The sequence below is a fragment of the Telopea speciosissima genome, chromosome 5 (genome assembly GCF_018873765.1).
Source record: "Telopea speciosissima isolate NSW1024214 ecotype Mountain lineage chromosome 5, Tspe_v1, whole genome shotgun sequence".
Taxonomy (NCBI): domain Eukaryota; kingdom Viridiplantae; phylum Streptophyta; class Magnoliopsida; order Proteales; family Proteaceae; genus Telopea; species Telopea speciosissima.
The window spans coordinates 58,411,228-58,428,491 of record NC_057920.1 but is presented as its reverse complement, the minus strand read 5'-3'; the positions used below and the strand labels follow the sequence as shown (position 1 = coordinate 58,428,491).

Here is a 17,264-nt window from a genome sequence, read left to right as displayed (position 1 = left end):
TCTTCTCTGTCGGATTTGAAAGAGTTCCACCGTTCTATTCATTCTGGAAGAGAAAGGGTGGGGTTGGGATCTGAATTAGGTTTTTTTTATATATTTTGTAAGGGAAAAGGTTGGGCACCGGCACACCGCCCGCATACTGCAAGTTAGCACCATTTCACGACATTAAACTCATTTTTCAATAGTCTCACATCGTCCACTTATGGGGAAGATCTTGACATATATAGTGGTAGGTGTGTCAACTGGTCGGATTCAATCGGGCCTAGTCGAGCCTCATCAATTTTGCAGGCTGCACCATGTCCGACCATTTTCGGGTTGGGCTTGAACGAGTTTCGTCAGGCTCGGTGGGTATCGGGCTTTAAACGGTGCATTAAAATCAGGCCTTAACCGGGTTGTGGGTTTGTTTCACTCTACTCGGTCTTTAGACAGGCTCTAAACTGTAGACCTAAAATATGCACATCAATATAAGTAGACTAATTATGCTCAATTTGGTCCATAATGTATAATTTCTCAAACCCAAAGTTGGCTGCTTACACCCTTAACACATACCTAAAGAACCAACTGCACCCTCATTTTTAACCAACTCAGACATCTTTTGACTAGTTCATCTGTACCATTGAGCAATCTGACTCTAAAAATTAGACTGCTGATGTTGTGGGAAAGCCAAACATTATTGAAGGTTCATAATCCTCGTCCACCTTAATCAGGCGGACTCGGTCCGGCCTATCAGGCTAGGCCTGGAATTGACAGCCCGGCCTATATAGTAGGGCGGTTCCTCCCCCTAAATGCATCTTTTGGGGGTGGTTAGGCAGTCCCATGACAATGATATATCGAAGGGTGCAAAGATACTGTGGTATGGGTCCCTCTAACGAGGATGCTTTAGTGGAAGAAATTGTCATGGCCTCAAATTCTCGTCCCAATAGACTCCCGTCATCGACTTATGGAGAAGATCTTGGGCATATATAGTGGAACCCTAGCTACCCCTTTTGTATGATGCCTTGTCCCGCATCCCCATTGATATTGCCCCGAGATGAGTTAGAGAAGTTTCACAAATTGTAGCTTTGTAAGAAATAAGAAAGGGTAGGAACACCACTAAATATGCTACTTCATTGGTAGTCTTTAGTAGAAGAATACAAACATCCCAACAACATTCATTCCTGCCTCACCAAATTTCAAGATGCTTCATCCCTCACCAATTTTGTAGATTGAGTGCTTCAACTCTATGAAACAGCCTGTAATGAGAGAGGTGGAACAGACTGTTCTAGTCCTAATACTTGCTCGAGGCCATGACATCTTAGACGACAAGCAATAAAGTACTCAAAGAAAGAAACTTAAGAGGTTACCTTTTTTGGTATTTTTTTTTTTTTTTGTCTTTCCCCCTATTTCTCATCATCCAATCAGTAGAATTATAGTAATCTTAAAATCTGTTTTTTATTATTTTTTTTAATCTTTGAAAGGCTGAAAGCACATTACACATAAGGGTGTAAATGAATAGTCAAAACCCGTTTTCGTATTCATGTCCGTATCCGTTTAGCATTATTCGAATCCGTACAAAAGCTGAACAGATGCGGATAAGTATAAGGTATAGCTATCCGAAAAACTATATTTACATGTAAACGGATAAAATATCTAATCCGTATCCGTTCCGTTTAGCACTATCCGAATCCATCCGAAAGCTAATCGGATGCGGATGCGGATGCGGATATAGCACTATCCGAACCGAATCCGATCCGTTTACATCCCTAATTACACAGATTTTACATAAGATAATTAATTACCTTTATATACAACTGCAAAAGTTAATCTGGAAATTTACTATCAAAACATATGAAATGTAAATAACCAAATAAAGTCAAGGCTTCATCTCTCCTTCCTTTTTTTTTCAAATATTTTTTTTCCGTCATTCTTTGTTCAATCCATTGAGAGAATCGGTGGAAGACCAGGTTGGTTCACCTGATGAAATCAAAGAAGATTGCCGCACCGAACATGCAACGACCTGTGCCCACTGCCTTAATCTTGTCTTAACCAACTGAGGATCATCACCTTCAAATCAGTGAAAAAACCATGAAACATGAGAAAGAAGATAAACAATCCATGGAAGGTTGAAAAGTTTGATTCAATAATTTTGCTTACCTGGGCTGATGAAGGTGAGAGGACTTCCAGGGGGAGATGATGTCTCTGATGAAGGAGTCGAAGGTAAAGACTTGAGAATGCTATCGCTGTATTGCTTGTTGACGGCATGATATAGACTTAAAGCTGGTAAAGTATTGGAAAGCTTGCGATCTAAATCTGGAGAATCGAATCCGAAACCCAATTCAATACATGCCTTAAGGTCGTCAAGGTCGTCGTTAGTGACACTTTTGCTTCGTTTCCTCTTATGATTACCTTTCCTTTTCAACCAAGCCTCATCACGATAGGTATCAGCAGACCACGATCGTTGTTTATAAAGCGGTGCTAGTACCGACGGTGGTGCTGCTGGTGGCGCCGCCATAAACAAATCCCCCATCCGCTCCAACCCCCTCCACCCCTCTACAAGGGGGAAGCGATGGGCTGAGCGAGGTCGCTTGACCTCTCCCGATGTCTTTGGGGCTCTGCACCGTTGTGGTTCTCTTTAGAGAAGCAATATGAGTGCCTTTTATGTATGGTTAGGTTGTGGTGATGGTGTGGAAATCTACGGTGAGGATGTAAGGAAAATTGATGGACCCGGTTCGTTCGGATGGTTTTGGTTGGTCCGCGTCATCGTGAACTGTCCTTATCTCTTTGCCTTTTATAATAGTTTTCAGTTTCTTTCTTCTATTTTTCCCTTTGGAAGTATAGAAGTGATGGAAGGATACTATTAATCCTAATTGGTGCCGCCGCTCTCCCGCCACTCCCGTCTCATTAGGTCTCATGCCCATCATGACCATAATTGATGATCATGATAGTGATTGTGATGGTTTTGATGATGATGATGATGCACTATCTCTTCTCCACTAAGAAAGATCGGGTCCACAATAATTTTTGTTTCACCAATCAAATCCTAGGTCACATAAGATCCTATCTCAAGGGTCAATTTGGCCTTTTAGAAGATTGAGGGGGTATCTACCCTTTACAAAGGTATTATAGCATGTAACATCAACTAGGCTATACTATGAGGAATCTGAATACAGTAAGGTGAATTACCCAATTTATACTAAAAAAAAATTCCCAAGTTTGTTGAATCAAAATTTTGAAAAAATCATAGATTTTGGAAACAAAATTTGCTTTTTATTTTTCGTTCATAATTTCCTAGGATTTTCAATTGACTTCAGAGTCCAGACATGGTTTTAGTGCATGGTATCAGATTGGGTATTGGGTACCTGCAAAACCGATAAGATACTGATATAGTATCGGTACGAATCGAGCGTATAAGATAAGTTTACCCTGATTTTTCTTTAAAAATGGGTTTTCTTTTTTACTGTCATACCCCTTGTCCGTATCATTTCACTGATACAGTATCGAGATCTATGACTTGTAATACCAAAGTTGATATGCTTGTGATACCGCAAACCATGACTCCCGGTGAATTTGAATTAGATTGATGAGAACTGATCTTATTTTCGATTCCAAGATCTTAAACGTTCGGCAATGTGTAAGAATCTTTAGGTCTCATTGAGTACGGTTTTAAGAATCGAGAATCGGATTAGTGAATTGGCCTTAATTAGTAGTGCCAGCCCTATGCAATAAAAGCTGTGAGCAAGGCATCGGAATTGCAAGGGGAGAGGGGGACCTTGACAGTGGAGTGCTTCCCAGACATTTTTGGAGTAGATTGGAGAGATTCCTTCATCGAAGAGATTGAACACCCAATTCTCAAAGAGGGCCCCCTAGGCATCCTAATCGTCTGGTACGGGCGAATAATTATGTAACCCAATTTTCCTGTTCAAAAGTTTTTCTTCTGCATTCTCACAAGAATGTATCAACAAGACTTACTCATCCATATAGATCATCGTGGCATGAACTCAAAATTTCTTTGCTTCAAACCAAGCGCCTTTAACCCACTTCCTCCTCCTCCTTCTCTTTTATGATAGGATCATCGTTGGTCCTTCTTTCACGTGCTTTTTTACCAAGTCCGATAGGTCTATCGCCTGGTAGCCACTCCACTATGGAGCTACGTGTACACCGCCACGTGAAGACTATCTTTTTAAAGAGAGATCTCTATCACCCATGCTGCTACGTTCCTGGCCGATTTTGACTGATTCTTACCCATTCAAATTGGCATTGGAATCGGCATTGACCGATTCCTTTTTGTTTTTGTGAAAACTTGCATAAGAGTGTAAAAAAGTTTTTAGATTCGATCTCTAAAAACAAAGTTGTTGGATTGCAGCATACGTAAGCGAGGTTTGCGGGCAAAGCCAATTCAGCAAAGATATTAAGCCAACTAACGTGGCGTCGAGCCAACTCGGGTCTAGCTGGCGTCAGCTGGCTTTTAAGATTCGAGGAATCAAAAAGAGAACTTTCGAAGATTCCTGGAATCAAAAAGAGAATTTTCTACTGATGCTTTCAAGATTGCTACAAAATGCCCCATGCTTATCCAGTAAAATTACGAAAGCATGGTATTACACTATTACCCCAAGAAAAATTACGAAAGCAGGGATTGTGGAACTTGGACTACTTGGACTAATCATGGTTTTAGGGCACAGAATCAGATCGGGTATCAGCCACCTATAAAATCGATATGATATTGATACAGTATCAGCATCAATCGGTTGCATGTATTGAACAAATTTGCCTCTAACATTCTTTAAAATATGGGTTTTATGATTATTTTACCCTTTGTACCTAGTCACCAATGTGGTATTGGTACAATATCGAGAGCAACGACGACTAGTAAAACCGATATGTATCACCTAATACTCAAACCTTAGGACTAATACAGAATTCTTCAAATCCACATGAACGTCGGTAAGGCATGAACCTCGACGAAATTACAAGATCAGATAAATCTCTCCTTCAATTAACAAAAGAATAGGTTGAAGAGGAGAATATATTGGATTTGTTTTCTCCTCATTTATTTTTTATAAATGTGACAAACTTAGCTTTTAAGTAATTTCATCTAGTTATTTTCAATGTTGGGAGTTATTAATCGTTTACCAAGGGTAAGGGAACTTCGTAGAATTCTTTGTTTTCATGAAAGAAATTTTATTTAGTTTAGTATTATTGGATATTATGTCCATTAAATCCAAAATAAATTTTTTATTTTTATTTAATTTGTATTTATATTTTTATAGGCAATTGTGTGTCCAAAGGTATGAGTGTATGATCTCAAAGTTTTCACAACTAGAGATAGAGTTGGGCTCTCTATTTGCATGGTTGTCTCCTTATTGTTTTAGAGGAAAAATTACGAGGCACCAAGGATTAGATCAAATGGGAGATGAAGGTAGTTATCTATTTTGATTGTATATTTTTATGTTTTTTGCTTATGAAGAGCACCAGAAGAAACAATAGGTCTTACCATTCCTACATGTTTCATTAGTAAGACTCCCTTACTAACCAAGGGAATAATTTGTATCTTGCTTGTGCTTAATGCTTCCAGATTCTATAAAATCAGAAATTGTATAGGAACTTGTTAGTAGTAGATTTATTGGATTGGTTCATCAATAGACTTCAGGGAAAATCTATTTTGATTTTGTGCTAGTGATTCTACTATATTATATTGTCATAATAGTTATAATAGATATAGTCCTTTATTTTGGATTTGGTGAAATGCCTCAAGGTGTATGGTGATTCCCTACATATTATCTGTCAAACTCAGGGTAAATGGAAGATAAAGGGGTTGAGGCCTTACCACCACGCCTATAACGAGGGGCTTGAAAAGAAATTCGAGAAGATAAACTTCACTTACCTCTAACAACTAAGAATCAGTATGTTGATGATACCCTGGCCTACCTTGTGATCTATTACTACCAACTCTCCTGCTTCTATCACCTGGAATTCGATCGATGGGTATATTCTAGATGAGGAAGAGTACTCGTTTAATCATGAACCACACTGTCTGTAATAAGCACGTACCTTTAATGCTCCTAAGATTTATGGCCAATAAAAGAGGAATAGAAGTGGATCGTACTCAGATAAAAGCAGACAAAGACCTACCATCCCTAAATACTAAGAAAGAGATAAAGGGATTTCTTAGGATAATTAGCTCAGTTAATAGTGGTATGTGAACAAATATTCAAGTTTCATAAGAAAGATCAGCCAAATGACTAGAATGAAAAATATCAATAGGCATTCCGTTGAATTAAGGAATATCTGGCCAATGCATATGTGCTAGTTCCAACAACACTGGCATTCACGATTTCCAATTCTATTTGCAAACCATATTCTTAGAGAACTATTGTGGCGTGACTTGAGAAGGTTCAGGAAACCTTAATATGGAGGAAAGTTGCTCAATCGATTAATCTAGACAAAGGATTTCGTTTTAAAGTTTTTTTCACTTCATTGTGTGGTAGTTGGTTTCCTCCCACAAATATAAAGGTAAAACCTAATCCTATGTTCTTATTGTTAGTGTATGGTTGTCATTGTTATCAACACATTGCATGTGTGTTGGTTGTTGTCAACACAATGCATCTTCTGTGGTAATTGGTTTCCTCCCACAAATATAAAGACGAAACTAATCCTATGTTCTTATTGTTAGTGTATGGTTGTCATTGTTATCAACACATGGCATGTGGTTGTTGTTAACACATGGCTGTGTACTGTTGTGACAAGGCATCACAAGTGATATGACAGGATCACAAGTGTTCTAGTAGTGTTGGTAGTGGCAGACAGTTGCTTGACAATGCAAATAGTATACTGGTAGTGAGTTCAGGACATGTGGCAGTATGGCAGTGATTCAGAGGGTTCATAACTTATGTGGCAATGCATGATGACAAGTGGCAGTATACTACAATGTTATTCAGTAGTTGGCAGCATTTAGCAGCATTGGGGACAATGTACATGCAACTTCCCATGGTGAGTTAACAGGTTGCTGTGGAGAGGTCAAGTTTGGAGTCAACTTGGGCATGTCAAATAACTAAAGTTTGAAAGATGACATATATTGGAAAGTTTTAGTGCTTTGAGTCCTCCTCCAATGGAACTAGAATCATCTCATTCTGAGGTCAGATGAAGAAGATATGGAAGTTTTCATATCATTGCTCAGAAAAGGAACAAAATGGGGGAATCCAAGTGTTAATGACTAATACTGATGTTGTGGCAATGTACTGGAATTGTACAAGGTCATATGTTGCATGTGGTGAGGTGGAAGCCAAGTTGGCAAGTCTGGCTTGATGGCAACCAGGGCACAAAAGGCCACATGAGCATCGTAGCTAGGCCTTTTGCTGTTGGTGCAGTAGTTTCATGAAATTTTTGAGATGTCTTCTAGTCAGAATATGGAGAATCTAAAAACATGAGAAGTGAATATCTCTGACTCGTCTTTTTGGAAAAATTCAAATCAAGACAAACCGATATCGGAATGGTAAGTTATGGCATGATCTTCAGGCATAGCACAATAATTGAAGATAGCAATGATTGCATATCAATCACGTTGAAAGCAATTTTGGGAATCATGCACTCCACCTAGGTTAAAGATGTTTTCATATGAAATGAAGCCCTTTGAGTCTTCTTTCCTTTGACAGAGGTCCATCTCTTCATAGACGAGCCAACTAGCCAATTCATCACAGCGGCGAGCCAGCTAGCCGATTCATTAAAGCGGCAAGCCGGATATCAAGCATTCCATTTGGATTCTTTGTAAGAGCATCTAGCACAATTTGAATCATCATTCAGCAGGCTGGATCAGCAAAGCGGCGAGCCAGTTCTGGTGAATAGTAACTCATGAATTGGGTTCTTAAAAGGGATTTTAGGGCTCAGTTTGAGATGTCTTCCAAGAAGGAAAAAAAAAGAGAAGAAAAGAGAGGAAGTTTCTTGCATCCAACCTCATCCACCTTCCATTCATGAGGGATTTGATGCTCCATTGAAGTTCTTAGAGAATGGTGGTTGTGCATTGATGTTGATATAGAGAGGTGTATACCACAGAAGAGAACAAGAAAACCCTAGAGGAAAAAAGAAAAGGAAGAAGAAGAGAGAGGAAATAAGAAAAGTAGAAGGAGAGGAGGAGGAGAAGGATTACATTGTCAAGGAAGCCATATAGGGATCTCTCCGGATACCAGGAATTGATTTGAGCCGGGTTGTGAGTATTTTTCATAGCTTGTCTCAAGTGTATTTTTTTGTATCCATATACATATGCTAGCCCTAGGTTTTCTACTGTCAAATACCTAGGCTAGAAGGGGGTTTCATCTATAAACTCATAATAATTTTGTATTGGTGTTCAGTGGGTGACGAACATAGGGATAGGTGTTCCTTGGTAGCTATTGCTACTTACATAGCTTTGTCGTGGGTGCGGCCTCCTAGATAGATTTTGGGTAAACGGATGAAGACCTTGCCTTTATATATCAAGGGTGAAAACTTGGGATGCGTCCCTTGGTTGTGGGTGCACTCATAAAATAGTGATGAATAGATGTGAGGTCAATGTGACCATTACTCTATGCCTGTAGGCAACTTTTTGAAACACATATATCTTGTGTATTGTGATGTGTGCTTGTATTGAATATTGAAGTGCTATGTATGTAGAGTGAGTGTGCACAGTCTGATAGACTTGATCACTTGGTGGTTGCAGTGCGGATGTGCAAACGATTGTGTGTGATTGGTTGAGGGATAACATACAATAGTGAATGTCTATTAGGTAGTGCCAACAGCATAGTGATGGACTGAGCCAGCTCTAAGCAGCAATGAGAGGCTTCCAACATAGAAACAGCTTTGGGCAGCACTATGAGACTATGACTGAGTGAGAGAGACATCAATACGTGAACCTATGGAGAAAAAGGTTTTTTAAATCCACTGATTGACCCTCAACCACCCCCCCCCCCCTTTCAGTAACCATCATACCCCAACACTTGTGACTTCAAATATAAGGAGGGAGAGAAACAATAAGCTAATAATGGGCAAAGTAGCTTATAAAATTCAAATATGGGATTTTATTTGTCCAGAGGTTCATATGAATGCTTGCAAGATTAGTACGGGTTAATATTCTCTTTTGATGCCTACTTTCTATTTTCCTATTACTAGACTTATCCTCCTTCTCCCCAAGAGGGGTGGGAGGGGGGGGGGGGAGAGGAAGTGGGTACAAGAAAACGAAAAAAAATTGTGCCAACAAATATACATTAAATTCCCTCTTATAATCAATAAAATGTAGAAACTTACTTCAAAACTTACTAGTTAAATATATTATGTTTAAAAGAAAGGTGTACCCAGTGCACGGGGCTTCGATCAAGGTCTTGGGAGGGTCATAACATATGCAATCTTACCCCTACTTCGTGGAGAGGCTTCTTGATTCAAACCTACTGCCATTTGGTCACAATGGAGCAACCTTACTATTGCACCAAGGTCCGTCCTCAAATATATTATGTTTATTAGTTATAAATCGTGAAACTAACTAATAAAGTTAAAGATATTATGTTTAGGTAAAAAGATCGATGTTTGATCGTGCAACCCTTACACCAGCACAAGGGCCAATGAGAGCATATGCAAGGGCAGCATCATAGATGGATTTTTTATTTCAAGAGGAGTTAGACGGTCTCGCTCCTGTGTATGTACACATCCACACAATCAAGCAACATTCTTTTTCCCTTTTCCCTTATGTTTATTAATTATAAATCATGGAACTAACTTGATTCTATTGTTAGATATGAGGGGTTTATTTTTTAATAATTTGGTTATAACATATTTTTCTATATATCGCTTACCACCAAAAGCCCCTTTATTAAAAATAATTCCAAAATCAGATATCTAGAAACCTGACCATAGTTAGTTGAAAAGGAAACGGCAAAAAACTTTGTCTACTTCTATGTCTTTAAAACAGTCCAAAATTCGAATAAGATGGTAAAAAAATATGGTCAAACATTTCGAAAACAGTAAAAAAAGGAAAAATGGGTTACCCAGATTTTAAACGTTTAGATTTGAAAAATAATAGACCAAAAAAAAAAACTATATACACATAAGTAAACATTAATATTTGATTTTTAGACTATAAGCTTATATAATATTAAATTCTTTTTTTTTAGAAATCAAAATTTACATTTTTTTATGAAGTGACAATTTTTTTCACTCAAAAAACGACATATCCGTTTTAAACATGTTTAAAACTTTTGCTGTCTTAGGGGGGCTTTTTTCCATTGAGGTCAAGGAAAACAGGAAAAGGATTAAAGAAAAAAAAAAGTTTAAAATATGTTTTAATAAACAATGGTCCAAATCTTAACAAAAAAAAAATAATTTAATGGTCCCCAAAAAATAAAAAACAGAAAGCCAAGATAACATATGCCACATCCACTAGATTTAAGGTCATAGTGCAATGTGGGAGCCATCAGACATATACGATCAAATCAAAAGAAAATGAAAACCTACCTAACAAAGAATGGAAAATGCTAATCCAGGGATCGTTACCTGTCAAACCAATCATAAATGCTAACCAAAGATATCCAAGTAGGAAAGTTTCTTTTTGGTTGGTCAATTAGCTTTCTTCACCATTCTTTTAATTTCAGCCACATGAACATGAATGATATTTATTTGAATTACCACTTGTTAAAGTTTGGTAATCCATCTCAACTAATTGCAAAATATCTGTAATTAATTTTTTTTTTATAACTTTTAACTAAAGAAATGGCTAGGAGGGTTTTACTTAGCCATGCTATAAAGTCCTTTTGGGCTGAATTCAATATAAGGGTACAAGATGAGGTGCTTAATCACTAATGCCACTATTAAGCCTCTCTAATAACCCACTCCCTTCTAGTGTAATTCAAAGCTTGCTTCTCTCCTGTCTTCAAGTTTCCTTCTTCTAAACAGTCACTTTCTCTGTTTCAACAAGTAAGTACACTCAAGATTGTAGGTATCAGTCTTATACCAATATCGAATGTAAATGCAAAAAACAAACCCCACTTTTTGGCCGATACTCCTGGTCTGTATCATATCGATATCGGGTATCAGCGATACAAATAAGTATACGGCCTATAAGATACTGATACTGTAAACTGTATTCACCACTTTATATGTCACAGCCTTAAACCTCTTATCTTGGTAGACTGCATTCTGTTAAACTGTACTTGGTTTTCACTGCTTGTTCCATGGTTCAGTTTTCTCTATTATGTACATGAATCATGATAGCTGACCATTACAACAATCTTAATAGCTTAATCAAATTTCATGTTTTTCATATTCTGAAAATGTAATGGTCTTCCAGTAAGTCACTGTAGCATTCACCTCTAAAAGATAGATGGAAGATCTGACTGTAGAATTATGGATGCTTGAGCCTGGCTAGTCAAGATCATCAATGGTCTCATGCAGAGATACAAAATGGAGATTTGATATAATGAGCAGAAAATAATAGTCAGATCTAGTCATGAAATGCATCTGATATAATGATAGTGTAGAAGAAAAATGAATACCTTAAGCAGTAGGGTGGATCAATGGAGTTTCAACTTTCAACTCCCATGAGTTTCAAATATTCGCTTAGCAAATCAGTATTCAATCTAGTTTTTGCTAGCAATTGAGATCCCAACAACAAATAGGCAAATTTCATCCTCTTTTCGAATGGTAAATATTTCTCAGAACTTTCTTTATTAGCAGAACAAGAAATAAATGATTTAGAAAATCAAACTAAATTTTTTAGCTTTTTATTTGATGCTGTTAGAATTGATCCAAAAAATCAACGGAAAAAAAATCTATTGGAATGAAAGAAATCCGTAAAAGGGTTCCTCGATGGTCATACAAATTAATCGACGATTTTGAGCAAGAGATGGATCAGGAAGAATCATCAGAGGATCCGATTCGTTCAAGGAAAACCAAACATATAATCATTTTTACTGAGAACAATGCGAATACTAATACTTACATAAATAATACGAAAAATTATGATCAAATGGACAAAGTGACTTTAATACGTTATTCACAACAACCGAATTTTCGTTGTGGGAGTTGAAAAATCTACCTATTTCAAGTAGATCTTGATTCCTATGATTCATGGCAGCTTTGATTCTAAAGACCCAAACTGAACCTAATAGTAGAACTCAGTGGGGTCACAATCCTAACATGTGGGTCCTGGTGAGTCACAATCCTAGTCCACCATGTGAGAGGATTTCCCAATCGATGGACAAGGTGAATAAATAAATAAAGGCAAAACAATACTAGTTTCAAATTTGTAATATTTCAAGGGATTCATGTATTACCACCAAAGTAGATAAGAATGACTTAGATTTCACTTACTTTGCATCCAAATCCCTTGGATTTGAAAATAAAAATAAAAATCACATCTAAAAAGTATCATCACTAAATATGGTAAAAAATTTAAGAAGTTTATACAATTATGTGGGTTATGATTACAGAATTTTCCTTTTTATATTTGAAAATTTCACTTCCCTTCCCTTTATTTTCCCTTTCAACCAAATGGAGCGAAAATGAATAATTCTAACAGATATTAATGTAACAATATTACATCACAAATATCCGCAGATGCAAATGCTCATGAACATAAGAAAGTCTCTTTGCATGAGTAGTTGTGTACTTTGTATACTTTATTCTCTAATCCGGTAGACCAATGACCAGTATAAGCCTCAACGTCAAATGAACATGTCCAACAAAAAACAAAGAACAACTGCTCCACAAGAATTCAAAACAAAATACATAGGAGAGACAATTCTTAACCAAAAGCACCTGAGGACCATGAAACCGTGCAACCATCAAGGTTGATAGACATCAGGAAGCCTTAGACCAACACTTGCAGCAGATTTCCCCAGTATTCTTTTCATCTCATCTGTTCTATCCACAGCAATATTGTACGAGAATAGCAAGTCCTACACAATCATTTAGCAATCCAAGCATAAGGTTTAAGTTGGAACTGAGAATATTATGATGTCATTTCATCTGTAACAAAAAAGTAAGTTACCAGCACAAAAATGTAAGATACAAGGAACTAGAAAGCATAACAAGGACAACATCAGGAGGAAAGAAGTTAACATAGTAATACAACATAAGCAGAAGATCCCTACCAAGGAAATGCTCTAGCAGCCAGGGGTGCACTATCTTCAGGGGCCACTCAAACTAGCATACACACATAGGCTATAGCTCAGTCTTCCATTGATTGATGCTAAGGTACATCCAAAATTAATAGTATATTATTCATAAAATAGATCAACCCAGTTCCGTTTGTTAGGTACTTGACCAATACGCCAAAAGCTCCGAAGCGATGGAACGCGTTAAATCAAGCCCTTTAACCTATCCCATACTAGGCTGGCCCAATCTAGTGCCCATACACTATAGTGGGCCCATTAGGCACATAATGACCACCACGCTTCCGCGGCCGTCGTCCTCGGCGGCTCTCACTCTAGGTAGCTTTCACTGCGGCGGTAGGTAGCCCTTTTCAAGCGGCTTCACTCGCTCTCCAAGGTTTTTGCCGGCGGCGGCAGTAGCCCTTTCTTAACGGCTTTCACTCTACTCCGGGTAGCCCTTCTCCTAGGTAGCCCTTTCCGTGACTCGAACCCTTGACCTGGTGCCCACTTTGATACCAAATGTTAGGTACTTGACCAATACGCCAAAAGCTCCGGTGATGGAGCAGCGTTAAATCAAGCCCTTTAACCTATCCCATACTAGGCTGGCCCAATCTAGTGCCCATACACTATAGTGGGCCCATTAGGCACATAATGAGACCACCACGCTTCGCAAGTCGCCGTCTCGGCGGCTCTCACTCTAGGTAGCTTTCACTCGGCGGTAGGTAGCCCTTTTCAAGCGGCTTCACTCTGCTCCAAGGTTTTTGCCTGGCGGCGAGTAGCCCTTTCTTAACGGCTTTCACTCTACTCCGAGGTAGCCCTTCTCCTAGGTAGCCCTTTCCGTGACTCGAACCCTTGACCGGTGCCCACTACGATACCAAATGTTAGGTACTTGACCAATACGCCAAAAGCTCCGGTGATGGAGCACGTTAAATCAAGCCCTTTAACCTATCCCATACTAGGCTGGCCCAATCTAGTGCCCATACACTATAGTGGGCCCATTAGGCACATAACACCGTTCTTTTCCAGTGCACTCGCTTTGTATATCCGAGACACAAGGACGGATGTGGTGGGAAGAATCCCATATCAGTCAGAATCTTGAATTCAAAAGTAATGGTTTTCCCTCCAAAATGTCCATAAGAGTAAAAACTCTCTCTCTCTCTCTCTCTCTCTCCCTTGGGGGAGGGGAGGGGGTAAAAGATTCCATCTTTTCTTCTCCCATTCCCAGCTACTCCATCTTCCCTCATCTATTGCCACTAGAATCTCCCCCACAAAAGACATTCCCTAGGCTCCGAGTCCAACCTTATTGAGGCCTTCCACCCATCCTGTTAGGATCACCATCATTACTGTTGAAGCGAAGTCACCCAGAAGAAGAATGACAAAGAAGGATGAACCAGTTGCTCTCAAAAACAACAAAAAAGGGAAGAAAGGGATTTTTTATGATATTCAAGTGGGTGGATTCTTCCGAAGATCAGACTCTATAAGAATGATAATAGGGCATAACAGTGAGCAGGATCTTGACAATGGGTTACGTGAATCACATGACAGTTAGAAACCTCTTTTGCTATGGCATCATGACATGACACCCCCCCCCCCCCCAACAAAAAAAGAAAATCTTCGAAATAAAACTGATTATATATGTATAGCATATTAAAGATTACAGTTGGAATAGACATCTGTATCAAAAGAAAAAAAACCTTTCAAGAAATGTATTTGATTCCAAAAATAACTAATTGAGAAATTGCATTGATAGAGTTCCTATACTTCCAGTCAAGAAGAGGACATATAAGAAACACACCATTTGATGGTGCACACTGTTGAGCAGATAAGTGTAATCACGAGCCAGCTTTATTTTTTGTTGAGCAGCCAATGGATCAGACAATTCAGAGCTCTTCCGGAATTCTTGAGCTATGAAATCTCTGAAATGTCTTTTGTATTCTTCCTTACCAATGTGTTTGTCCACAGATTTGAGAAGTTGGCGATACACCTTGGCAGCTTGCATGACTTCAGAGCCCATTCCTCCCATTTTTTCCCTACTGCAATAGAAAAAATTTCATCCAGGGATGCATCATGAGAGACAACTTTCTCCAACTCTTCTTTGAACTAAGGAGGAAGACAATAGAATTTTTAATGAAAGGAAATAGAACCCTAAATCAATAAACATTGTGGGTTCACTGTCAAGAATGCTGGGACGACAAACCTGGCAGAGTTCACTAAAAATAAGTATTATTAGTTTATTACTGCCTGCAAAGCAGAAATCCTCAGTTTTTGGATCTCAAATTGCTCAGCAAAAAACAATAAGGCCTCATTTTGATACTCTTCACACCGTTTCCATTTCCAAACAGTAAAAACAGTTTACCTGTATTTTGTTTTATAAATTATGTTTAAAATCCAAATTGGTTTCTGGAGGGGGGAAGAAAAACAGAAAGATCTCCATTTGTCAACAAATGTTGGGGGGGAAATTGGGGGAGTGGGGGAGTCTCATGTAAGATGCTACAACCATAAAGTGAGTTCATGATCTCATACTGTTGTACATCATGTGGGATTGAGCAACTAGCAGCAAAGGCTAGAGTTATTAGAAAAAAGAAGAATAGGCTAAGATAGGGCCAAATAGTGACAAGGGCTAATTTTTCTTTACACATTGATTGGAAAGTGGAAATCAAAATCAACCATTTGACAAATGGCATTGAGCATCTCCTTTGTCAATGTAGGTGGGTGTTTGATGGATGCCCAAGTGTGCCGAGAGACATTCCAATACCTCTTTTAAGTCAAAGGGCAAAACCACTTGGCCCCCTGTAACTTGTGAACCACGTCCTCCAACTCAGTATGGAAAATTCAGCTCATTATGTACGCACATCCCTTCAGGATAGAAAAACTCCATGAGGATATTAACTAAGGGAAAGAAAGTACATATTAGAGCAAAAATATAAATCCTTATGATACTTCATCTGGTTCACCAACAGTTTTTGCACTGCCACAGTGCAGAAGACAAAACAGATACAGTTAATCTATATCAGATTAAATAACCCAATAGTCTATTTCTGATGGAGCTAATCTGTATTCTAAGAGAATGTTAAGTTTTTAACAGAACATGAAACTTAATAATCATCACATGCAAGCTATCTCATCTTGCAAGTAATTTATAACATAAGAATTTCTAAAATGTGATAAACCAAACCATCTCTGCCAAGCATATTAGGTTGAGAGGAAACAAGATAAGTAATCAAATACTAGTTATGTAGCTAACATTATAACATAAGCTTACAATACCACATGATTGAGAAATGGGGTTAAACAAAGACTGAAGGTTGATCTCATTCCCGTTGCAAGGGCCTCATTTAGTCAAATCATCGAACAGGAAACACATGCCTTTCATGTGAGCAGTTTACATTTATACTTATATATATGTAGATACAGGGAAACCCCAACAGAAAACAACTAGAACACCTGTCTCGCTAGCCACAATTGTCAGTATTCAATTCATGGGAGAGAGGAAAAAAGCATCAAAGGAAGTCCAAACAAACTGAAACTTCAAAAAAGAATAGTAAGTTATGAGATGAAAGGGGTCATTTCAAAATTAGAACTGCGATGCGTGAGAGCTCAGAACATACATATACACAGATGTGGTCATAGAATATCCCAATCAGAGCAGCTCCCAAGGCATTAAATTAATTTGTGGTTGGTCGATGAGTTAAAATTCAAACCGTAGATTTGAGATGTGAATTCCTAAAAGAACATGAGTTGAAATGGAATTCGTATTTCCGATACAAGAGAAAACAATTAGAATAACAGCAACCATGTAATCGAGAACCTTAGAAACAGGGAGCCTCTTTCGGTTATCCAAATTAACTGATAGTAAAGTGTATATAAAGGAAATCCAACCATTACTATTATCTCTATTAAGAGAGAGAGAGAGATAACATACCAACTGGGCAGGGCTATATGGTCAACAACCGTAGCAGACAATGTATAGGCCGAGATGGGAGAGCTAGACGTTAGGGTTTTGCTTGGGGTGAGGCGAGCGGGCCGTGAAGTATTCCCTGCGATACATATCACAGAGGATTCAACTCGAGGTGAGGAGTGACTCAGATTGTTATTTGTTACCTGATTGGTAACAATTTTGCTCTCAATTAGGCCATGTTTTTGGTAACGATTCCGTTCTGGGAACGCAGTTCTTCGACAAAA

The 17,264-nt window shown here is 38.4% G+C and overlaps 2 protein-coding genes across 2 annotated transcripts; both read right to left on the bottom strand.

Annotated features, from left to right (window-relative positions):
* Nucleotides 1-1,882: 1,882 nt before the first annotated feature.
* Nucleotides 1,883-2,503, bottom strand: LOC122663142. The gene is made up of 2 exons (XM_043858843.1): nt 2,131-2,503; nt 1,883-2,040 (listed from the first exon to the last, which is right to left on the bottom strand). The coding sequence occupies exons 1-2, from the start codon at nt 2,501-2,503 to the stop codon at nt 1,898-1,900; spliced, it is 516 nt and encodes a 171-aa protein (XP_043714778.1). The 3' UTR covers nt 1,883-1,897.
* A 9,859-nt stretch (nt 2,504-12,362) lies between these two features.
* LOC122660953 lies at nt 12,363-17,021 on the bottom strand. Its single transcript, XM_043856218.1, has 3 exons — nt 17,005-17,021; nt 14,878-15,112; nt 12,363-12,887 (listed from the first exon to the last, which is right to left on the bottom strand). The coding sequence occupies exons 2-3, from the start codon at nt 15,103-15,105 to the stop codon at nt 12,774-12,776; spliced, it is 342 nt and encodes a 113-aa protein (XP_043712153.1). The 5' UTR covers nt 15,106-15,112; nt 17,005-17,021; the 3' UTR covers nt 12,363-12,773.
* Nucleotides 17,022-17,264: the final 243 nt, after the last annotated feature.